This window comes from Cervus canadensis, chromosome 24 (assembly GCF_019320065.1).
Source record: "Cervus canadensis isolate Bull #8, Minnesota chromosome 24, ASM1932006v1, whole genome shotgun sequence".
Lineage (NCBI taxonomy): Eukaryota > Metazoa > Chordata > Mammalia > Artiodactyla > Cervidae > Cervus > Cervus canadensis.
The window spans coordinates 5,209,084-5,234,006 of NC_057409.1; the positions used below are offsets into that span (position 1 = coordinate 5,209,084).

At 37.2% G+C, this 24,923-nt stretch overlaps 1 protein-coding gene across 2 annotated transcripts in view; it reads left to right on the forward strand.

Annotated features, from left to right (window-relative positions):
* The window catches only part of CDC42 (cell division cycle 42), a 49,213-nt gene that overhangs the window by 20,219 nt on the left and 4,071 nt on the right, over positions 1-24,923 (forward strand). For both annotated transcript variants that reach the window (XM_043445983.1, XM_043445982.1), the window contains exons 2-5: positions 9,314-9,468; positions 11,975-12,047; positions 22,334-22,443; positions 22,571-22,768. In XM_043445983.1, coding sequence (XP_043301918.1) covers positions 9,364-9,468; positions 11,975-12,047; positions 22,334-22,443; positions 22,571-22,768 — 486 coding nt within the window. In that variant the 5' untranslated portion in view covers positions 9,314-9,363. The remainder of the gene's footprint in view (positions 1-9,313; positions 9,469-11,974; positions 12,048-22,333; positions 22,444-22,570; positions 22,769-24,923) is intronic.

A 24,923-nucleotide genomic window follows, 5' to 3' on the forward strand; every position in this document is an offset into this window, starting at 1 on the left:
ATTGAAAACTGAGGCAAACCATGTGATCATATTAAGCTTCTTTGGATTTTGTTAGAGCAGATAAGTTTGAGCAGTAGTTGAATCGTTTTGACCTTTTGAATGAGCACCAAAGTTTTCTAAAATGATTTCCTGTTTACTTAGGACTCTGAAAACAGATTATCAAGTTCAAAAAGAACTGTATTTACGTGACTTGTTATGTATTTGCCTGAATTCTGAAGAGTTGGGAAAGACTATCAGGATACATGGGTGTTAACTGTCTGGCAGTGGGGCAAGTCCTTTGCGTTTAGGCCAGAATATCTGCAAAATGATGGGAGATTCAGTTCATTAAGGAATATTCCAATTTTGAAGAAAAATCATATTATTTGGGTTCTTTTAAGTGATACTGGATGAAGTCTTAAATTTAGTTTGAAACTAAATGTTCCTTTCTAGGTTTTTACTGTATATTGCTTGTTTTGGGGGAGAAAGGCATCTAAGGTGGAGGTGTAATAGAATTTTTGGGTAGAACTGCAAAAGGTTATATATACCATGTTCTCTAAAAGTGACTGGATTTGATAGGAGAGACAAGTGGTACCAATTTTATTTATTCTGTCTAATCCTGTAACCAGAGCAGCTGTTTCATCAGATACGTAAGGAAGGATTGTTATTCAGAGTTCTTATTCTCTTGATTCTTGATGTCTCTTTCCTGTATCTTAAGTATGAAAATGGGTTGCTTCAGGGGGAACTGTATTTCAGATGAAAAGAGTATTACTTTGGGTGTATTTTGTGTTAGTGTGAATGTAGTATCTTTTACTGATATCACTTCTGTCAATTCCATTCTGACACTAACTCTCAGAATTAGCGTAGACCCCACAGCTTAAGGGCTCAGCCCCACAAGACTGCCTCAGCTTCAGGCAAGCAGCTTCAGTGGGGTACCGAGACTATCCACCCTGCTGCCTGGCTGATGGCAGATTTGGGGTATGGAATACAGGTCCTCTCCAGGTAGGCACTCTCCAGCACAATGTGGTGACTAATTTGGAAGCTCTCTTAAATCTTCTTGTTCAACAGTTTTCACAGAGCTCAGTTTCCAGTGCCCTCCTCCCCATCCCCTATTGCTGAGGTTGACAGGTGGGGCTGAAAATTCTAACCTTCTCATCGCTTGGCCTTTCTGATGAGCAGTCCCATCCCAAGGGTATCCAGGGGCCCCTTCCTAGTCACTATTAGGAAGGGGCTCATTATGAATGACAAAAGATACTGCTATCATTTAGGGGAACTTCAAGGGTTTAGGAGTTCTGTGACAGGAATCCTGCACAAAGACCTAGTTATTTTTACCACAGTGAATAGCAAAAATTAGACGTGGGTTTTATTCACACTGTTTACTGTTAATATTTCACATGGTTTTATAAGGGATATAATAATCTGATTGAGAATACATTTTTTTTTTTTTTTTGCAAAACATGCTTATTAGCAAATGCTTAAGCCCCAAGTCTTTTCATATGCTCTTTGTGCCTCATGCCTAGAATGGACGATGGTCCATGGGCAGACAAGGCAGCGGTGGCTGGGAGCTTTGTTTCCTTCCCCCATGTGCCTTCTTTTCCTCAGGGATTGCATTGTCTGGTGGAGTTTAGTTGGCATCTAGCTAATAATGATGCTAAAGAGAGAGTTCCAAAGTCTCTTTATTTTTATTTAAATATTTATTTATTTGGCTGGGCTGGGTCTTAGTTGCAGTATGTGGGATGTAGTTCCCTGACCAGGGATCAAACCCAGGATCCTGTGCTGGGAGCTCAGAGTCTTAGCCACTGGACCACCAGGGAAGTCCCCCATAGTCTCTTTAAATCTAGATAGAGCTCAGGGATCCCAGAAAACTAAAGGGACTTTAGTTTAGAGATTCTTGAAGGGTAGTTTGAACCTCCAAAGCATTTAAGAACCTAAGAGAAGGGTTTTGGTGTGGCTGTCAGGAAGAATGATAGATACTGGGAAGGAATGTAGAAGATCACCTTATTTCACAATTTTTCTTCCTTATTATTGGCAGTCATTTCTTGTGCCTAAAGTTGCTCAACACCAACCAATTCCAAGTTATGGTACAAATGAACTTCATTATTAAAAAGAAATAGTATTTAGCTGTTGGTGCAGAATGACTTTTCTAGCCACTCTGGATAGCAGAATGGTAAATTGGTACCACGTAGGCTCTTTGCTGTAACAGTGATTTGACATGGTTTAAATTTGACAGAGTTAACATAAAATTTCAAACATGTCTGGCCTAGTTTGCTCCATATTGTTGAAGCTGCCATTATGTATGTTGCAAAAATAGTCTCTTCCCTTGTCCCTACTTCCTTCCCATCTGTGGGTCATCTGGTGACATTTTAATACATGAAATTATTAATATTACATGTCAAATGCTTTGCAGAATAGTCCTAATTAAATTGGAACTTGACTCTGAAATGACCACCTTTGTAATGATAACTCTAAATTTGACTACATTTGTAGTAAAGACTTTACTCATTTAAGAGTAGGTGTAAACATTTACTAAGCATTTATTGGAGGCCAGGCACTTTTACTTCTTTACATATATTATCTTCTTCAGTCAACTTTATGAGAATGGTATTATTATTTTCATTTTTGAGACAAGTGAAAACAGCAGTTAAGTAGCTTGCCTAAGGTCACATAAGCTAGAGTGGTAGAGCCAGTCTGACTTCTGAACCAGTGCTCTTAGCTCAGGTTCCACAACTGATTTCTGATAGATTGCTGAACTGTCAGGTTAGAAAGCCTAAGAAATGGAAGATTTGTGAGTATAGAGATAGAAAGGGGAAGAGTGAACTCTCTCTCTCAACAAATTCTCGCTTCCCTTCTCCCCAATAAAGACTGAGTGGTTGTCTGCAGGGTGAAGAAATAGGAAATGAACTTAACCCTCTTCCTCGCTCCTCCTCTGGCTTCCTCTGTCTAATGCTGGCAGCTGTCATCTATGTGCCACTTCATTTGTAGTGAAAAAGTACATGTTTGTTTTTATTAATGTCACTTCTCAGGAGAAAGTGGTATAGTGTATAGAGTTTTAGAGCAGAACCTTGACAGACTGCTTGGGCTTAAATTCCAGTTCTGCCATTTACTGGCTCAGTCATCTTGGTTTAGTTACTTAACTTCACTGAACCCTCCTTTTCTTACCTGTGAAACAGGGATGTATAGTACATACCTCAGAGTTGTTGAGAGGATGGCATGTACAAATATGTGTAATATGTTTAGAACAGTATGTGACACAGAGTAAGTGCTATATACTTACTGGCACTGGCACTGTTATTTGAGAACACTTAGGTTGAACCAGTATTAAAGCACCTCTGAAGAATCTTGGTTCGTGATCTTTTAGTACCCAACATGAGTTTTGTGTTACTAAATACCTGGTTGATAGAGATAATTTACAATGATAATTTGGATTCTACTTTTAAGAAACTCACTTCTTGGGAGATTTAAATGCCTGTAGTGTTTATTTTAGTTTGCATTCTTTTGTAACTGGTATTTTTTGTCTAGTTATCATATGTGGTTGTGGTTCTCAGACTTCTCTGTACATGAGAATTACATAGGGAGTATTGAGATCTGGTTTATTAGATTTGGGGTGAGGGTCCAGGAATCTGAATTGATAACAAACTCATTTCGGGTAATCCTGACAGTGATTGCTTGAGGTAATAGTTTTGGAATTGCTGATTTAGAGGCTGAATTCAAGTATAACAGGAAAAAGAGATTATAAAAGGTATTAACAGTGTGAACATTGTTAAACAGAAACCTCATTTAAGCTGGAGTCAGGCTTCACAGGTGGCGCTGAGTTGAAGTGAAAGTCACCTCTTTGTGACCCCATGGACTATACAGTCCGTGGAATTCTCCAGGCCAGAATACTGGAGTGGGTAGCCTTTCCCTTCTCCAGGGGATCTTTCCGACCCAGGAATCAAACCCAGGTCTCCTGCATTGCAGGGGGGATTCTTTACCAGCTGAGCTATCAGGGAATAGGGCACTAGTGATAAAGAATCCACCTGCCAGTGCAGGAGATGCAAGAGACACAAGTTCGAGCCCTGGGTCAGGAAGATTCCCTGGAGTAGGAAGTGGCAGTCTACTCCGGTATGCTTGCCTGGACAATTCCATGGGCAGAGGAGCCTGGCGGGATACAGTCTGTGGGGTCTCAGGCTACAGTCCATGGGGTCGCAAAGAGTTGAACATGACAGCACGTACTGCGAGGAGATCCAACCAGTCCATCCTAAAGGAAATCAGTCCTGAATATTTATTGGAAGGACTGATGCTGAAGCTGAAACTCCAGTAGTTTGGCCACCTGATGGGAAGAGCTGACTCATTTGAAAAGACCTTGATGCTGGGAAAGAGTGTAGGCAGGAGGAGGAGGGGATGACAGAGGATGAGATGGTTGAATGGCATCACTGACTCAATCAACATGAGTTTGAGTAAACTCTGGGAGTTGGTGATGGACAAGGAGGCCTGGCTTGCTGCAGTCCGTGAGGTCACAGAATCTGAGCGACTGAACTGAACTGAGCACAACAACTGAACTGAGCACAACAACTGAACTGAGCACAACAACAGGTGACCAGAAGGGGGAGCTCTCACACCTTACCACTAGATTTTAATTGTCCACCTGGAAATTACTTTTGTATCTCCAGCAGGGAGAAGATAAAATAACTGGCTGTTTTATTGTTTTAGATTAACAGTTGTCAGATTTTCATCAGTTTGCATGTGGGCAGTGATGATTTGTAATCCCAGGGGATCTTCCCAACCCAGGAGTGGAACCCAGGTCTGCTGCATTGCAGGCAGATTCTTCACCATCTGAGCCAGCAGGGAAACCTGACTAGGTCTGATCCCATACCAAAATTATATTGTTTTGTTTTAAAGCTGCATTTAAAAAAATTAGATTTATTTATTTGACTGTACCAGGCCTTGCCTGTGGCATGTGGGATTGTTTGCTCTTTTGTTGTGGCATGTAGGATCTAGTTCCTTGACCAGGGATCAAACCCAGGCCCCCTGCACTTGAAGTATGGAATGTTAGCCACTGGATCACCAAGGAAGTCCCCTAAAATATATTGTTAACACCTGTTAAGTAACTTGGTTTTAAGGACTGCTCTGTAAATAGAGAAAAGTGCAGGAAATACAGAAAGAAATAATATGGGAGTCTTCAGGAGAAGAAGAAATATTTGGGTAGATTTCTTGTTTTTTTGTGTGTCATTCGCTATTAATAAATAATAGCAAATATAATCAGTTTATTTTAGCCTGTTTTTGATATGCCTGTTTTGGGTAAAGTGTGAAAAGTTTTGATTAGGTAACAGTCTACTAAAGAGAGAAGAAAGGGCAGTGCTAGTTTTGCGCCTTTGGATGAAAACAGGTGTGATGGGATTGATTTAACTGGCATACTTGGTAGAGGAATTCACATATATTGAGTATGTGCTAGGAGCCAGGTTATTTAATATTACTTAATCTTTATAACTTTGCAAGGTGTTGGTTTAAATTAGTTCTGTTTTTAAATGAGAAAATTGAGACAAAAAAAGATTTAAGAAACTTGCCCAGGTCACTAGTAAGTGCTGAGCAGAGATTAAAACCAAAGGTTTTCCTGATTTCAGAGTTAGGAAAATTATTATCATGTTATGTATTAAGTTTATGTAGCTTGGAAATTCTTTCCAGCTTACTAAGCAAGACACAAAAGAAGGGCCTGATTGGTTTGGGGGCTGTTTTTCCTGCTCAAAAAAGATCCAGACTTCTACAAGTTCTCAAAGTAGTAATGTTTAGTGATCTGGCCAAACTGTTTGTGATCCCATTTCTCTCACATGAGTTCCAGTCTCCATTATCTTTCAACGGAAAAGCTTAAAGATCTTCCTCAGATAGTGATTTTGTTCTTAACAATGCAGAGGTATTTTTAAAAATTATATTCAGAGGAGAAGCCTACTTAGCCAATTTGAAATATTGTTACCTTGTTTCTAAACTTACATTGTAGACTTACTCTAATACAACTTGTGTTGTATGTTTTGCTCAACAGTTATGTTTCCTGGTGGGCATTTTTAGCATTTTCTTACACTTAATGGTATCAGAGACAGAGGTACCACAATATAGGTTTTCACCATACAAAGAGGGCTTCCCAGATGGTGCTAGTGGTAAAGAAGCTGCCTGCCAGTGCAGGAGACATAAGAGACATTGGTTCGATCCCTGGGTTGGGAAGATCCCCTGGAGTAGGAAGTGGCAACCCTCACCAGTATCCTTGCCTGAAGAATCCCATGGACAGAGGAGCCTGGCGGGCTACAGTCCATAGGGTTGTAAAGAGTCAGACATGACTGAAGTGACTTAGCGTGCATGCAGTATATAAAGAACCAGTATCCTAAATCTGTTATTTGTGAAATGTCTGTCCTGAAGACAGTTAATTTTGATAAATTTCCTAATATACCTATAATTAAAAAAAAGGAGTTCAACTTGAATTAGATTTAAATGTTTCTCTTTTAATACATTTATTAATGATAGCTTCTCTTTTCATTGGGATGTTGTAGGCCAGCTTTAACATTCTCCATCATAGCTTGTTACAGTTTGTGACTTAGCTGTATGGCAGTGGTATTTGTGTCTTTAGTCATGGAAACTTTTTGTTTTAAACTTCTTTATTTCCTAGAGAATTTTAGTGAAAATTTTAAGAAATGTTATCTCTTCCTTTACGAGAAGGTTCAAGTTTAGAAATGGCCTGATGATTTTGTATTTGCTAGGTTGTATGAGTATTAAGTCTTAAAAGTGAATACCATAGGTAGACTGAAGATTAGGATCATCATATTTAAGGATGACAGTTTTAACCACAGTTAAAATTTAACAGTAGCATTTATATTAACAATAGTATTTATCTTAGGTGTTTTTAAGACAAAGTTCAAAAGTCGTCAAGTTTACTATAAAGTTACTCGATAAATCCAAATATTACTATAATTTTATTAATTGTAGGACTATATCTTCTACACTTAACACCTCTAAATTTAGGATGTATTTTAAAAATCGTTGTCTTAGAGTCTGTGAAATACAGAGATTAGGATTTCAGTTCTGCTGCTATAACTGAGAAGTCCAAAATACTAGGGACTTAATGAAGGCAAAGTTTCTTTCTCCTGTAAAAGTCCTGGAAGGTAATGCAGGGCTGGCCTCTCCTATTGTGTTACTCATCCTTAGCTATAATTTCTGTCTTTGGTTCACTGTGACTGCTTTCACATCTGTTATGATGTATTCTAGCCTACAGGCCAGGTGGGACAGGAGAAACTCTTTCCCTTGTTTTTAAGGCTTGTCTTGAAAATTACATGCTTTGTTTCCATCCCCATTTGCTTGAACTTGGTCACATCTAACTGCACAAGAATTTAGAAAATGTCTTTACTGGGAGCCATATGTGCCAGTAAAATTCTTTTACTAAAGAAGAGAGGAGCAATTGCTAGTAGTCTCTGCTACTCTGCTCAAACCTTACTTTCTGGCCAGTGTTTATGATTAAACTCTATGTAAAATGAAATTACCCATAATGGTCATGAGACATGGAAGATGCAAGAACTGAACTTGACATTTATTTTTAGGCATAATTTATTTTTAGGAAGATAATTCTGTAGGATGATCACAAGTCTCTGCTTACCCTTTTTTTCTTCACTCTGAATTGGAAATAAATTTTACAGAAGACCTTGTTTTTTAGCAGTCCCTGGTAGCTCAGCTGGTAAAGAATCTGCTTGCCATGCAGGTAGATCCCGGTTTGATCCCTGGGTTGGGAAGATCCCCTGGAGGAGAACATGGCAACTCACTCCAGTGTTCTTGCCTGGAGAATCCCCATGCACAGAGGAGCCTGGTGGGCTACAGTCGATGGGGTTGTGAAAGAGTCAGGCACGACTGAGCGACTAAGCACAGCACATCCTGTTTTTCAGAGGTGGATTGAGGAACCAGGAGAAGACAGCTATTCCTGTTTTCTCTTCTTGCTTTGCTTTTATTAATCAGTAGAAGACATTCTTCTCAAATAATTCTCTAGAATTAATTTAGTACTTGGTGTAGTGTGATTATTTTGATAAATAATTTGATTTAGTTTAGGGGTCAAGATCCTTTAGTATGAGTATGCTAGTGCATTGTTCTCTAGTGCATTACAGGGAAAAGAGAAAGATAGAAGGAGGTTAAATAAAGAGAAATGCAGTCAAGATGATTTTGATGAAGAACGGAAGAAGGTATATTTCCTGTGTGTTACCCATTCCTCATATATATACAGAGATGTTAACAGGCCTAAGTTAAGAGTTGTGGAGGTTACTATAGGAGCATATAGACCTGGCATCTAATTCTGTTGACATTTTTATGTTAATAAGGTGGCATCTCTAGCTAACAAGAAATTGTAATCCCTTCAGAATTATAAGAAAAAGAATTTAATCTTAAAAATAGATATATAGGTAGTGGTGTTTTTTATTCTTTCAGAAAAACTTAAGATTTTCCACTGACACTAAGATGTCGTACATCCCAGTTTCATAGGTGTCAACATATTGGGGTAAAATAGCTGATAACAAGTGTAAGGAACCTTTGGTAAAGATATGTTCTGATTTTAGAAATGCTTAAGTATAAAAACAAGCATCTCAGAATTGATAAAATTAATAAATCTTTGGTGTATTTGTAATCAATAGCATCTTAGAATGGAGGACTATAGTAAAAGAAGCTAAAGCAATTGCATCTGTTTATAAGTTAGAATGCTTTAGAGTGATCATTTTCATTTTAAAAGTCTAGATTTTGATCTCTTCATGCCATAAATATTGAATTAGTAGCTTGACAGCTTGGTGCGGAAACAGCCACTGAGACCAGGGATCACCCTGATCTTTGTCCAGTTCTTCATGCTCATCTATTAGGTGGGGGAGGTGATTGTGCTCTGCTGCTTGTTGGTTATGGCCTGAGTAACCATTTTAGCTGGGGTAAAGGGAGCATTCTTTGAAGCAGTGGCCTTTTTTTGCAGTCTAGTACACATATGTGTATACACGCATGTGGGGGCACATACAACTGAAGGAAACGTTGCACAAAATAACACTTGACATACTAACTGGGATTCATTCTGAAATAGCCTCTTCTCTTTCATTGTAAAAAGAACTGTGCTGCTGTTTATGTTCCTCTTGATTTTTTAAGAAAAATACTTAAGTCAAAAACAACCAAGGATCAGAAACTTAAGAAAATTGACTCTTATTTGCAAATCACTGTTTCTCTTTTTTGGTTCTCCTAGCTCTGGTAGTTGAGGTGCTGCTTCTGTTATTGCTCTGAATGTGTGAGTCTGTTGCTAATTGAAGAAAAACAATATATGTATAAGTACAAATAATTAAGAGAAGTATTTTTAATCTTTTTGTAGGTCATCATCAAATTTGAAATATTTAAAGTGGATACAAAACTGTTTCAGCGATGCAGACAATTAAGTGCGTTGTTGTGGGTGATGGTGCCGTTGGTAAAACGTGTCTCCTGATATCCTACACAACAAACAAATTTCCATCTGAGTATGTACCGACTGTAAGTATAAAGCTTCCATCTGTTAGTGAAATGTATTATAATTTGATATCCTTTTGAAAACTTTCTCTGTGTGTACTGAAATTTTTCTGTTGTCTGCCTTTGTTTCCTGTTTTTAAAGATCTTGACTTCTCATGGGTAAATTATGTACACTTTAAAATTAAACAGCTGAAAAATCAGTGGAAAGTCAGAAGGGGTGACAGAAGGGTTTGCAAGAAGTGCTGGGAGGCAAAACTCCAATAGACAAGCTTCTAAAGAGTGGTGGTCTCAGTTTGGAGAAGTATGCACTACATCTTGGAATGAGGTGACTTTTTTTTTGATATCTTGGCCAATGATTAATCAGTGCTTGGAGTTCTTTGGGATGAATTTGGGGGGGCCTTGTAACTTCAGGGAAGGTAGTATGTGTCTATGTATTCTCCTTAGGGAATAGAAGAAAAGCTTATGGAGCTGTTGTCCTCGCAGTAATGGAGCTCCAGACTGGCTTTTAGAGGTAGAGAAGACCTGTTTTTCTTATGAGAACATCAACAGAAGCCTATGGAGTTCTCTTGCACATAATGCTTTTTATCAGCTCCTTAGAAGAGTAGAAGGAAAATGGGGATAACAAAGATCTTGACATGGAGAGAGAGTTATTTAGAGTAACACTCATTGTGAATGTGTTTGGGGATCCAGTGTTTGTCCCAGGTCAGTTGACCAATCCAGTGGTGTAATTATGTTAAAGATAGATGTCCATTCTGTGGTGAGAGAGGAGCTAGTGTTGGCTTGGCCTGGCAGTAGCCACCTCTGTTAAGTGAGCTAGTTTAGAGGTTACAGAGCACCTGTGTATGATTAATATGGGATTAGTATTGTTTGGAAGTGAAAAGGAAGAAAATCTATGATTACTTCAGATTAATTTTCAGAGATGAGAGTATTTTTAAGAGGGTGGTGACAGGTTAAAGGTTTGGTAATTATGTTTGATTGTAATTAGAAGTCTGTAATGTCCCAGGGCAGATAGTGATTGAGGTAGGCCCAGGCTATAGGAGGAAAAACTAGGGTTTCTTAGAGGGGGAGAAATCATATTTATAAACATGAATATTTTTGAGTTGGCCCATTTGGAGATATTTGGAAGTGAAAGAAGTTCTGAGGTTGAAAGGGACTTTTAGGGGATCTTTAGGGATAGATCAGTTTTGTGGATCTTGAGTGAAGGCTATCAGAATGTCTGTGTTTCAGTTTCCATTTAAAGTTATTTTCATACAAACATGATTTCTGAGTCTAGGTGTTTAAGGAGAGCTTGTGGGTGTTTTATGTATGTGTTTGTGTGTGGATCTCTGGAAAACGGTTAGGTATGACTTAAGAAAATAACCTAAATAGGAGCTTAACTATATTCTTTTTACTTCCTTGTTCTTGTTCTTAAGAACTGAGTTTCTTTTTAACTACCACCTCTCCCAAGCCCTTTCTTCTAGTCTACTCTTTTTTTTTTTTTTTTTTTAATATTTAAACAAGCTCCCAACAATCCAATCCACTAAAACATGAATCAGAGAGTTAGGGTTAAGCAGAGCTGATATTAAAATGTACCATCCTTCTCTTGGCTGGAAAACCTTGCTTTTCAATTGTAAATTATTAATAATTCAGAGGAGTCCATGAATTAGTGTTGGGTCTTTTTTCATTTCATTCATTTTTTCATTTTTCATTTGTTGGCACTTTGATTTCATTCATTTTCATTTCATTTAGTTACCTCCCATTTTTACAAATTGCTTAGTACAAGCTATATATATATATATATGATATATATTAGTATATACTCAGTTTGTTTGTTAGGGGTTTTGCAGTCTATTTACAAGTAGTATACCCTATTCAGTATCCTTAAGTTACACACACACACCCCTATATATTATCCTTAAGTATACTCAGTTCAAAGAAGGTATCTCAGGTCATGTGGTTTGTACCCAGTAACATGAGTTTTATTCATAAAGTCCCAACAGAAGATCTGCCAGCCTATTTTGGACACTTTCCTTGAGTAACTTGAGGGAACGTATGTTTTTCTCTAATGGGCCATGTTTGCAGCAAGGCTGTTCTTGTCTTGAACCCTGAAAGGAAAAAGATTATCATGGATCTAGGAGATTTTAATTCTATATTAAAAGGAAATGGTCTGTGAAGAATAATTTCTTAGAAATTAGATTGCAAATTTAGGTAAACTTGAAATTACTGTCTGGAAAGTTTCAAATTTGAATTGTATCATTTTGTATAGCTAGGGGACTCCACTCCTGCGATACCACTAACCCTTCTGTGGCGTTTTATCTGGGCGACTGGGGTAGAGCAGACATACCAGAATGCATCTTCTGTCATGTTTTTTTTTTTTTTGAAGAACTGTTAGGTCATGAAAGGGCTTAGATGGCGTGGTTGGTCATAGAAGAAACATGGACTGAGAGAGGATTGAGTCTTGGGAAGGAAACTTTGTTTTAGCTTAAGAGTTGTCCTGTCCTGTTTTGACCATCCCCTTGCACACTAACAATGTCATATTTTTCTGTTTTAGGTTTTTGACAACTATGCTGTCACAGTTATGATTGGTGGAGAGCCATATACTCTTGGACTTTTTGATACTGCAGGTGAAAACTTGATGTCTTTTATAATGTTTTTGTCTGTAACTGTAATACTTGCTGGTGGTCTTTTTTGGGACATTTTGGGAAACTAGAGTATTAGCAAACCAGTTCCTTTTGTTAATAGCAGGATTGAATATTGTGATGGTTGATGCTTGACCAAGCAGCAGTCCCAGACCTGGAATGGCAAAGAGGTGTTTGGAGCACCCTGACTGCATGGTGTGGGAGGAGACCAAGTAGGATGAGAGCAGGGTACATTAGACAGGCTCTACTATCACGCTCATATTTGAAGACGTATTTAGTCTTTAGTATATGTGTCTGTATATTATATATACAGGTAGCTTCTATACTATCATAGCTTGTTATTTTATATTACATTTGAAAAATTTTTTAGGGCAAACCAGTGTCTAGCTCACAGTATTGATATTTGCAGTCAGCTTTTCAAATTTAAGGAACAAATTTCTGCTTTATTTACAATTTCTCAGTGTTTTTTCCTTATTTTAACAGTAACTGCACATCTTAGTCTCTGACTTCTATTATTTCTGTTATCAGTTCAGTTAGGCAAAAGAAACATTCAGAAATTTGCTTTGGTATGTAGGAATTCTAACCTCTTTGCTTTTTATGAGTTATCATCTCACTGTCTGCCAGATGATATATTGCTCTTATGGAGTATATCATACTGCCCACTTTGAGGAACTGTCTAGATTTAATTGGGAGGGTGAAATGGAGAGACAGTAGTAAATAGTTTAGAGGCTTTCTAATGGTTTGTTAGACCTTGAAATTTTTTATGAATTAAAAATTGTAAGAATAATGGTATATTAGAGGAAACTTGGAAGGTGGACAGAGTAAGATAATGACCTACATCTCTTGGTTGGTGAAGGATTTTTTTGTGTTTTTGTGTGCCTTCGGAGGCAATCTTTATACAGAGAAAAGACAATTTATGGCTATTTGAGGTGGAAAATTAATTTTAAACTTTATTTTCAAATTTCAGGACTTATTTTTTAATAAACCTTTATGTCTTAATCAGAATTTTTTTAAATCTTTTTTGAAGTATAGCACAATAGAATTCACTCATTTCAAGTGTTCAGTTTGATTATTTTTGCTGACTATATAGTTGTGGTGGTGTTATTTTCGCTCAGTCTTGCCTGACTCTCTTGCAGCCCTATGGACTGTAGCCTGCCAGGTTCCTCTGCCCATCAGATTTTTCCAGGCAAGAATACTGAAGTGGGTTGCCATTTCCTTCTCCAGAGGAGTTTCCTGACCCAAGGATTAGCCCCGCCTGTGACTCCTGCGTTGGCAGGCGGATTCTTTACTGCTGAGCCACCTGGGAAGCCCGTATAGTTGTGTAACTGCCACAGTGATCAAGACACATCATTCTAAGGCGTTTCCTGTGCCCTTTACAGTCAGTCCCTTCCCTTGACCTGGCCCCAGGCAGCTGCAGATCTGCTTTCTCTCAGTGTGGTTTCACTTTTCTGGAATTTAATATCTTTGGAACTGTATGATCTGTAGCCTTTTGTGTTGTACTTCTTTCACTTAGCATAATTTTTTTGAGATTCATCTGTTATGTTTATCAATAGTTTGTTTCTTTTGTATTCAGTTTATGAATATAGCACAGTTTGTTTTATCCATTTATCCACCAACAACAAGTTGATGGTTTGGGTTCCGTTTTTAAGCTATGATGGATAATGGTGCTGTGACCATTTATATATTTATATCTTTGTATAGTCACAGTTTGGAAGTGAGTAAGCCTTTATGTTTATTAATAGTTGCACAACTTATTACTTTTTATTAAAACATCTATTTTAACAAATCATTCTCCCAGTTGCCCAGGGTCCTTTGATTAATATTGGTTTATTTAACTTGGGTTGGCCAGACTTTAATCCTGGTCAGCCTCATTTACAACCATTAAATTTCTTCTAGCACTTTAGATTGTGTAAAATACTCGGATTTTATTTTAAGTGATTCAGTTTGCTTGACATCAGAAGTGAAACACTCCCAAGTGTTTATGTATATAACTTGAATAAACCTGATAACTTACGATTTTCTGTATTTGTTTTAATTTATCTTAAACAGTATTATTTACAACTTTCATAAAATTCTTAACATTTTCAATGAAAACTCAAGATCACTTACTCAGTAACACATTTTAAATTGGAATCAGAAAACTAATCTATCATGTTCTTTAACATGGTGATTATTTTAAATATTATAGACAGTGTTAAGTAATAATAGGTTATTCTTAAATGTAATTGAAAATTAACAATAATAATGTTTGATTTATTTCATTTCTATATTAGATTCTGAATCTTTATAGGGGTTGAAAGGCATTTACTAAGGAAATTATTTTATTGTACCGGGCAAGTTGCAGAGTTTTCACCTCAACTGGTTAAGGTCACTGTAAGCCTAAGATCTTTTTTGACGAGTGCTGGAGGCCTGGGATATTAGGCATTTAGATTGAGTCTCCTGTCTTTCTGTCTTTGATAGACTTGAGGAGACTCTGTATTCTTTTCCAGAGGCCTTAATCTCAGAATCCTGGTTGGAGTCATGTCATTAACTCAGTGTTCTTTCTGCTAAAGCTTTCATCCATGCTCAGATAGCCTCTGATTTCCTTTATTTGGTTACTCTTAACCTATCGACTGTCTTATTTTGTTTTGAATTCTTTAATTCATTTATTCTTTTTTTTAAAGAAAAACTTTTTAGAATTGAAGTATAATTAATTTTTAATGCTGTGTTAGTGCCAGGTGTACCACACAGTGATTCAGTTCTATGTTTCCTTTTTCAGATTCTTTTCCATTTTAAGTTATTACAAGGTATTGAATATAGTCGTTTTGAATTCTTTTTATACTGTTCCTGTCTTTGGCTACAACTCTTACAGCTGTTTATTTTAAAATAATTCTGTTTAAGACCAGAGGTAGGGCTCTCCCTCTGTCTCAGAGCTTTATATCTGCTTTGGTGGTCACGACACCACATTCTTGTTTAATGAGCTTCCAGTTGTTTTGTTCTTTCTTTTTTTTTTTTAATGCTTTTTACTGTTGTGTTTATAATTCTGTATTTAGCTTTTTTCACTTAACATATTTTATCATGGTCTGTTTTCCATATTGAATAATTCCAATTTTACCACCAATTCCTTTCTGTGTCAGAATTTAAAATGTTATTCTTTATTATAGAGATACAGGTTTTTCTTTATTACAGGAAAAACAATATAGATAAGCAAAAGGAGAATATGAAAAACCATCTATATCTGGAGACGATCACATCTTAGTGCACGTCCAAAGCAGAGCTCTTCCTGTGCGTTCATTGTATTTATACATAGGGAAAAGAAAAGGATACTCTTTCTCTCCCCCCGCCCCTTCTCTGTACCTGCCTACATCTCTTTGCAGAAAAGTATGATGATATCTCTCAGGGTTGTACTTTGTCATAGTCTTCATGGTTACACAGTAGTCTGTTGTGTGGCAGATCACACCACAGTTTAACTTCTTTTGTTAACATAGGAGTCTGTTTGTAGTTTTATCTTTCTTATAGAAACACTTTAGCATTTGGATGCTCATTGTCTTTTATCACTTTTTATCCTGATTTAACTTCAGGTTTGTAGATAAGTTACTGGTACGAAGAACTCCTGACCAGATTCACCAGTTCTGAACCTTTTGACATTCTCCAGCTCTGTATGCATATTGCTTTTATTTCTAAGCCTTTAGTAGAGTGGGTTGCATACCTCATGCCCTTTGTTTCTTAATGTTTCAATATGCAGTTCTGAAGAGCAAGTGCACTTACCAAATGTAGGAAATTTAGCATTGTGTGTGTGTGTAACATTTTAAACTTTGACCTGTAGTCAGCTTTCTAATTTTGTCAGTTGTCTTAATATTGTTCCTTATAGCAATTTTTCTTATACAAGTTCTGACCTAGGGTCAGACATTGCATGTAGTTGTCACTTTCTTTGGTTAATATCTTTTAGTATAGAGTCTCAGCCTTTTATGCCATTGCCACTTTTTTTTTTTTTTTAAGAAAACTGGCCATTTATTTTATAGAATGTTTCTCAGTTTGAGTTTGTCCATTTCCTCATGAATAGATTCAAGATAAGCATATTTGGTTAGTATACCACATTGGTGGGTATGTCCATCTCAGGGTATTACCTTTTGGTAAAAGTAATTTTGATCACTTGATTATGGTGTTGTCCAGCTTTCCTACTGTATATATAGAATATTTCCTTTTATAATTAATAGTCACTTTGTGAGGAGATACTTTATTTTTTTTTTTGAGGAGATACTTTAAAATGGTGTAAACATTCTCTTGTCTTTAGCACTCCCTGTAGATTTAATAATCACTGACAATTTTTGCCTGAATCAGTTTTTCCTACAGTGTTGCAAAATGGGAATCTAAGTCCTAGATGCGCTTATTGTCATAGAGCTCTGGACGCAGATAAGACAGCAGAACAGCTGTAACACGGTAGCAACTTGTCCTGCACCACAGTGACTTGTCCTGAACCACAGTGACTTGTCTTGAGTATCATTCTTTCAGCTAGGGAGGAGAATAATATTAGCATGTTTAATCTGGACAGTGAGTTTTTGTTGATACCTCCAAATCCAGTCCAATTCAAGCTGGCATCTTTGCCTTCTCCAATTCCATATTTTCATCTCCATGTCTTCTATAGGTAGACGCTAAGTCCCCAAAAGACGAGTAAACTGTTCTCATTTTCACTTCTGCAACACATAAAACAATTTAAGAATTTTATACCATACCACTGTGAAAAGCAAATAAGTAATAAGAGTTCAAGATTGGTTTGCAGTACCTTTTTCCTTTGGTCTAATAGCATACAAAGTTCCTTGGATTTTGTCCCCCCTCGCCCCCGTGTGGCTGTGTTATTTGGAAGACAGTTCAGTTCATTTATGTTCACATTAACTTTGTTTCCCCCCATTCTCATTTATTTATGTATTCTCTTGTTGGGTTCAGTTTTCAGAAGATCTCTTTATTTTTGAATTCTAGTAATCAGTCATTTCAGGCATTACCATAGCAATAAACAAAAGAAAGGTTGGACTTTAATGCTAGATAGACCAGTTAGCTAGATAGTTGGCAAGTTACTTAACTATGTGGAGCTTAATTACCTTGATGTGTAAAATATGTTTAAAATATTTACCTCAGAGGTGTTGTGAAGATTCAGCGATAGTTTAATGAAGTGAATACATATGTGAAAACTGAGGAGCTGTGTATTTATGGTTCACTGTTGTTTATCACTGAGTCCTGTACGGCTCTGTGTGACCCTAGGGACTGCGGCTCGCCAGGCTTTCCTGTAACTTCACTGTCTCCTGGAATTTGCTCAAGTTTATGCCTGATTTGGGTGGTTCAGCCATCTCAGCCTCTGTTGCCCCTTTCTCCTCCTGACTTGAGTCTTTCCCAGCATCAGGGTCTTTTCCAATGAATTGGCTCTTCATATCAGGTGGCCAAAGTATTGGAGCTTCAGCTTCAACATTAGTACTTCCAATGAATATTCAGGGTTGATTTCTTTTAGGATGGATTGGTTTGATCTCCTTGTAGTCCAAGGGACTTTATAGAGTCTTCTCTGGCACTGCAATTCAAAAGCATCTGTTCTTCTGCACTCAGCCTTCTTTATGGTTTAACTCTCACATCCCTACATGACTCACTTTACTGTTAAAAAAAAACCCAACACAATGACTGGAATGTGTTTGGTGCACAGCTAATATTCTCTTCCTTAGCAGAAGAATAATGTTCAGAACGAGCCATAGTGATGCACTTTGACCTGGTTTAGTTGCTGTTTTTTATTCATGTTGTTGTACAGCAGAAGCTGACACAACATTATGAAGCAATTACATTCCAATTAAAAAAAAAACTTTCATTGAGGTGTTTTCTAGTATCTGGCTGTCTTCTGTAGTTATTGATCAGTTACTTTGTCAGGAATGGCAATGCTGTCCACAGAGATACTTATAGCCACTTTGGTCTCTAGTGTTATTGTAGAATCTTTCTTTGAGTCTTCAGTAAGTTCTGCATTAACATGCAATGGTAGAGATTTTTACAGATGTTATATATAAGCTGGTAGGAATCTTAGGTTCCAGTGTCCCCGTTTATTTTTGGATTTTTTTTTTCTCATGATGTAAAAGTTACGAAATTATTTAGGAATAACCTCCATAACAGGCTTCCCAGATGGCACAGTGGTAAAGAGATGTAATGCAAGAGATGTGGGTTTGATTCCTGGATTGGGAAGATACCCTAGAGGAGGAAATGGCAGCCTGCTCCAGTATTCATGCCTGGACAATTCCATGGACAGAGGAGCCTGGTGGGGTCCAGTCTGTAGGGTTGCAGAGAATCGGACATGATTGAGCGACTGTGCGCTCACACACACACACACACACACACGCTCCACAGCATAGATGGACACACACACACATGCACGCACGCACGCACGCACACGCTCCACAGCATAGATGGAGCAGGGATCACTAAATGCTGTTGAATTTTGAGAAATTGTGTGTAGAAAAAATGTTTAAGTTTTAATTTGTAGTTGTATATTCTATGAAATGTTTGTCCTCTTTGTAATGTCCTCCTGCAATTCTCTGAAAATTGTTGTTTTTTAGCTGTATTCTTATTTTTCATACCATGAGAACATTTCAAATTTTTCATATGGACCAGAGTCCTCGTTCCAGCTGACTTAATTCCTCTTGAATTCAAATTTTGAATATGAGATTGTGAGCAGGGAACAAAACCAGCAACCTATGAGATGTACCCTTGCTTTTTGTCAAGTGTTAAAAATTAAGTGGTGAGCTGGTGTGCTAAATATAATTGAAGACTTGTAGTCAAAAACCTGTCTTACACAGTATAGAGAAATTTTGATTATGTTGTATACCTTAAAGGATGTTAAATGATACTGCTACCTTTATCTTGAGTGAATAGTGGCTACTTGTGACAAACTCAGAAAATAGATTTTAGCTGGATAAATTATGCGACATTGAAGAGACTTGCTCATCTAAGGAATCATACTCACTCTCTTTCCTTAAATGTAGCACTTGTAGCAAATGTAGATGTAAGGTAGCCTACTTTTTGTTTATCGAACAATTTTACTTTTGAATTTTTTTTCTCCTTAGCAAAGGAAAAGAAAGATTTATAGCTTTGAGGGCTTGTTTATTACAAGTAAATGGATGGACCAATACCTCTTTGGGTCTTGTGTTAAAAAAATGACTTTTACTTGTTTTCTGCCTCCAGTTCATCTGAATTGAAGGTTGGTTGCATGTAAAACATTGGGCATTTATTTAGATGCCCCCGGTGGTACTTAGGAGTCCATTTTTGATGCAGGGGCTGGATAACTAAAAATGTAGCCTTTTCTGGTCTATGCCAGCCTTAATTTTCATGAAATATATCCCATTTGAATAGGGACTAGGGCTAAGAAAAGGTGTGTGAACATCTGTACTTTTTATACAGTTTGGTTAACTGTATCATCCTCTTATTTTCTAAATTTAGTTTTTATTTAAAGAGTTTGGCTGATTCCCCTCTCTGCCATTCTTTGGTTTTTAATCTCTTCTATGTCTACAATTGTACATTATAGTTACACACCTTAGTGCAAACCTTTGAAATGTTTTGATTCTGATCCTAGCAGATTACTGTAGTAAGTGTTTAAGTTACATAGTAACTTGCTGTAGTATTTAAGTAAGTATTAAGTTACACACTTTAGTGCATACCTTTGACTTCCTTTGATTCTAACCCTCAGTAATTGCTAGAGGTACTGAGAGTGATTTTATTGTTTTGTAATTGTTGTTTTGTAATCTTTATTTTGACTTCTTTAAACCTTATTCATTTTCTTGCTGTATTCTCCTGACAGTACCTTTATTGCCTACTTATGTATTATCTCAGTTTAGTTCAGTCGCTCAGTCGTGTCCGACTTTGCCACCCCTGGACTGCAGCACACCAGGCTTTCCTGACATCTTTAATTACCATGTTTTGATAGCTACCCTAAATTCTTATATTCTTTCTCATTGGTGGCAAAAAAAAAAAATTCACTGCCATAGAAAATATTTAGGGTTTCCCAGGTGGTAGGACATGACTGAACAACCAAACAACAACAGAGCAAAATATTTAACTTTCCTTTTTTCCCTTATTTTTTATTGTGGTAAAATGCATATAACATAAAATTTACCATTTTTAGCATCCAGTTCAGTGTCATTAAGTACTTTCCTATTCTTTTTTTTTGTTTGTTTCATGGCTGCATGATATGTGGGATTCTAGTCTCCCCTCCCCTGGGATTGTACCCTTTCCCTCCACAGTAAAAGTGTGGAGACCCAAACTGGACCACCAGGGAATTCCCTTTTGTTTTTGGTTTGTGGACTGTTCTTGTTAATACATAGGATTGTTGTAGTTCAGTTTTGAAATTGGGTTATTAAATCCTTCCTGTGTGACTCTTCCCTTTCCTTCACAGTTTTGGAAATGTGTTTGGATATTTTAAGACATTTTTTATCTGGAAATAATTTCAAGCTTAAAGAATAGTTGCAAAAATAGTGCCAGGAAACTACATATATCGTTTAACAAAATTTACCAGTTGTTAATGTTTTATTTGCTTTTTTCTCTTTCAACATATTTGTACATACTTTTTTTTTCCCCCCTGAACTGTTTGAGAGTAAGTCATCATTAGCCTTGAATTAGGGCTTTCCTGGTGACTCAGATGGTAAAAAATCTGCCTGCTATGCAGGAGACCCAGGATCAGTCCCTGGGTGGGGAAGATCCTCTGGAGAAAGGAATCACTACCTCTCCAGTATTCTTGCCTGGAGAACTCCATGGACAGAAGAGCTTGGTGGGCTACAGTCCATGGGGTCTCAAAGAGTTGGACACAACTGAGCGACTAACACACACAGCCTTGAATAAGTATGAATTTCCTAAGGATAGAGATAGTTTTGTATAATGGTAATCAACTTCAGGGAATTTTGCATTGATACTGTACTCTAACATCTATATGCCAATTTTGTCAATTGATCCAAGTCGTTTTTTTCTGCTTTTAGTACAGGACCATGTATTGCATTTAATTGTTATGTTTCTTTAGTTTCTTGTAATCTGGATCAATTCTTCTGCCCCCAGCCCCTTTTTTGGTGTTCCATGACATTTTAATATACTACAGACCTAGGAATCCTCACCCTCCTCCCCTCATTTTGGGTTTGGTCTCTTTTCTCATGATTAGATACAAATTATGCTATTTTGGTTGGAATATTACCTTAATGATGTCTTCCTCAGGATATAAATGTAGAGGCATATGATACTCATCTGCCACTCATTGGTGATGGTAATCACCAGTGACTGGTCACTCAGTCAAGGTGATGTCATTTCTTCACAGTGTAGTTACGTTTTTCCCCTTGTGGTTTACAAGTAATATTTAAGACCATACAGATATTCTCCTTTTCACCAGAGTTTCCTCCATATTAATGTAGCATCCATTGAATGGATGAAAATAATTCTTGTTGAATTCTTTTTTTTCTATGTGTTTTCAGTTTCAAGTACTGGTGTGTTAGACGTACCCATTAACTAAACATGTCAACCTGATTTGGCAGTCATGAGCAGTGGATTTTGTCAGCTGGGTTTCACTGAGGTTTTTGTTTGCTTAGGTCAGTGGTCCCTAGCATTTTTGGCACCAGGGAAGATTTTTCCATGGATTGGGGGTAGGGGGGATGGTTTCAGGATAATTCAAGTGCCTTACATTTATTGCGCACTTCATTTCTAATCTAATGCTGCTGCTAATCTGACAGGAGGTTCTGGTTCATGGCTTGGAGGTTGGGGACTTACACAGTTTCACTGTCATTGTTTCTTAGATCTGAGTAGATCTGATTTTTAATCATTTCTAGTAGCAGTTTGTTGAAAACTGCAAATTGATAATAAGGCAAATAATACATAACAAATTCATTGCTGTTCTGAAGCAATGAAAACAGTTTCCCCATTTTTTTTCTTTATTGATGTATAGTTGACTCACAATATTATATTAGTTTTAGGTGTACAACATAGTAATTTAATATTTTTATATACGTCATGCAAAGTTACTAAACTATTACTGACAATATTCCCTGTGCTGAGCATTACATTCCTGTGACTTACTTATTTTATAACAGATAGCTTGTACCTCTTAACTAGAATTAACTGAGTTGAGAGTATTGGTCAAATATTCTATTACAAAGCCATACATTTTATTAGATAAGTTGCTTTCTCCTTAGTAAGTGTGCTGTTAACTACATGCTTAATTTGTTGACTGCTTGTGATTTTAATGCTATTAGACACCAAGATTCACTTGTTGATTTGTCTAATTTTCTTCCCCTTAGGGCAGGAGGATTATGACAGATTACGACCGCTGAGTTATCCACAAACAGATGTATTTCTAGTCTGCTTTTCAGTGGTCTCTCCATCCTCATTCGAAAATGTGAAAGAAAAGGTGAGTTAGATATTCTCTCCCTGAAAAAAAGGTTGTCATAGAACTTCTGTTGACTTGTAAATAGCTTTGGAGGCTTGTGGATTAATGCAGGTGTGTTTTTTCTTTTTTTGAAATATCTTTTCTCTAGTGGGTGCCTGAGATAACTCACCACTGTCCAAAGACTCCTTTCTTGCTTGTTGGGACCCAGATTGATCTCAGAGATGACCCCTCTACCATTGAGAAACTTGCCAAGAATAAGCAGAAGCCTATCACTCCAGAGACTGCTGAAAAATTGGCCCGTGACCTGAAGGCTGTCAAGTATGTTGAGTGCTCTGCACTCACACAGGTGAGGACTATGTGGAGCCCCATGTCTGTTAACAGTGAAACGGTTTGAGTAGCATTTAGGACACAGGTTATTTCTGACAGTGGTCTGCAGCGCTCAAGAAAGCTGCCCAGGAAGACTGTTAGAAGTCTTGTTCGAGGTCTCCGTTTTTATGAAGAAAATTATTCGTCTCTAAATAAAGCTCTTGTGTTGGTGAGCGCCCATGTTTTATGTATCATTTGTAGTGGTCAGGGATTTTTTTTTTTTTTTAAATTAATGGTAAGGTCCAGATTAGCACAAATTTACAAGAGTATGTGAATGATTCCCCTCTTCCACCTGCCCCAACTTAAATTTTCATCTAAGTAAATCTCATCTTTTGTCAGTACTGACAGTTGATGCTATAGTCTTCTGGGGTGATTCATTGGAAATCGGGAATTGGTTGTAATCATTGAGACTTTCAGAGAAAGCTACCTTGTGTAATCATTGAGACTTTCAGAGAAAGCTACCTTGGCCACTTCTCAAGTTTGCCTTTATATAGTGTCTCTATTCCTAGATTTTGGGAGGCATTCCATCCTTATACTGTTCACTTTTTCTGAACGATATAGTTGGAACTCTTTCTATAGTTTGATGGGAAACTTCAGATTCTGAAGACAGCAAGCAGTGTTAAAAGTACTTTGAGTGAGAGTTACAAGTGACTTGTGTGGTTTCATCTTCTCTACCTTCATGGTGTCACCAACCTGTTCCCCCATTTGAGAGTTGTTCTGTTGGGGGGTGGAAGGAAGGATTATGGAAATAATTAGCCCACAACTTTTTCATTCTGTCTTTTGACGTTTGAACAGTGAGCAGACATGCCTAATTAAAATAAGGCAGGACTGAAGGATAGAGATTTCTTAGAGTTATGTGAAATTCACTTATATTTCTCACACTGCTTTTTCAGGTAGGTTTTTTTTAAATTAAGTTAAAAAAACACTGTCAGATTCTTGATTATATGTATACTAAAGTAAATGGCATATATAGTTAAATATTATACATGTACTAGGTATTTAGTATGTAGGGTGTAGACATAATTTAGTAATCTCCAGTTTAGCCCTGGGCTGGATATGTAAAGACAAAAGTTTTGTTTGAAGCTGGATATTTCACAGGATAGCTTCGAGGCCTAGTTTTATTGTTACAAGCCCAGTTTTTCTTGGCAGTTCAGTTCTGTTGTATTGATATTGCAGATATTTAAAAGTTGAGATGATTTTACATTTTCATACATGTATAGCTGAGATTTTAAAAAATGCCTAATTGTACAGCTGACTGAGATTTTAAAAAATGCCTAATACTTCTGTGTTTTGCTAGCATTCCCAGAAAAATGTTGTGTGTGTACTGAAGAAGGATGTGTGTGGAACATTTGAATCAGATAACTTGCATATCCCCATTCTCTGAATATGGGTTGCTTTTGGGGGAAATGGAGGCAAGTAGGCCATGTGGACCCAATTTTAGGTCACTAGTGAAGCTTATTTTAGAGAATAGGATGCTTCCATATAAGGTGTTCTACATTATGAATAGGTTTATTTAGGGACGTCCCTTTTCAGAGAACAGAAATTTGAAAAAATCTTAGCAAATATGTTTTTCTTATCAGATTTTGAAGTTTGGAGAAATCAAAAGAGAAGACAGAAAATGGGGTCCCTGGTACAGTTTGGAAGCCGGAAGTTTTTAGGACTCCAGAATTTGTTGGTTCCTCTAAAACTGAACTCTTTATATAATCAGATAGTGTGATTAAAGCAAAGATTAGGTTTGTCTTGTAGGGGATTAGTTGATCTTTGTCAATAAGCAGGAACATATTTGCTTATTAAGAGATGCCCTAGTTTCTAATTGTTCTCCTCCTCTTTTTTCCCCCTTATAAAATTTATTTCTCCTTCATAGCTTCCCTCCTTTCTTTTATGTATGACAACCAGAATTTGCTCGTAGATGTGTAGAAAGAATTTCAGAGGAACCTTTGACTTGTTTAGCATTTCTGGTTTGTGAAAGGCACAGAAGGAGGAGAACTTTTTAAACCTTTGTTTCTTTTCAAGCGCTTGTTGTTATTTCTCATTTATTTTGTATCTAATGGACTGTGGGTGCCAATCCTCTAAGATACTGTGTGGGGGCGGTGAGCGAAGTGGGGGCAGTGGGGGCGTCTGGGGCTCGCACATTT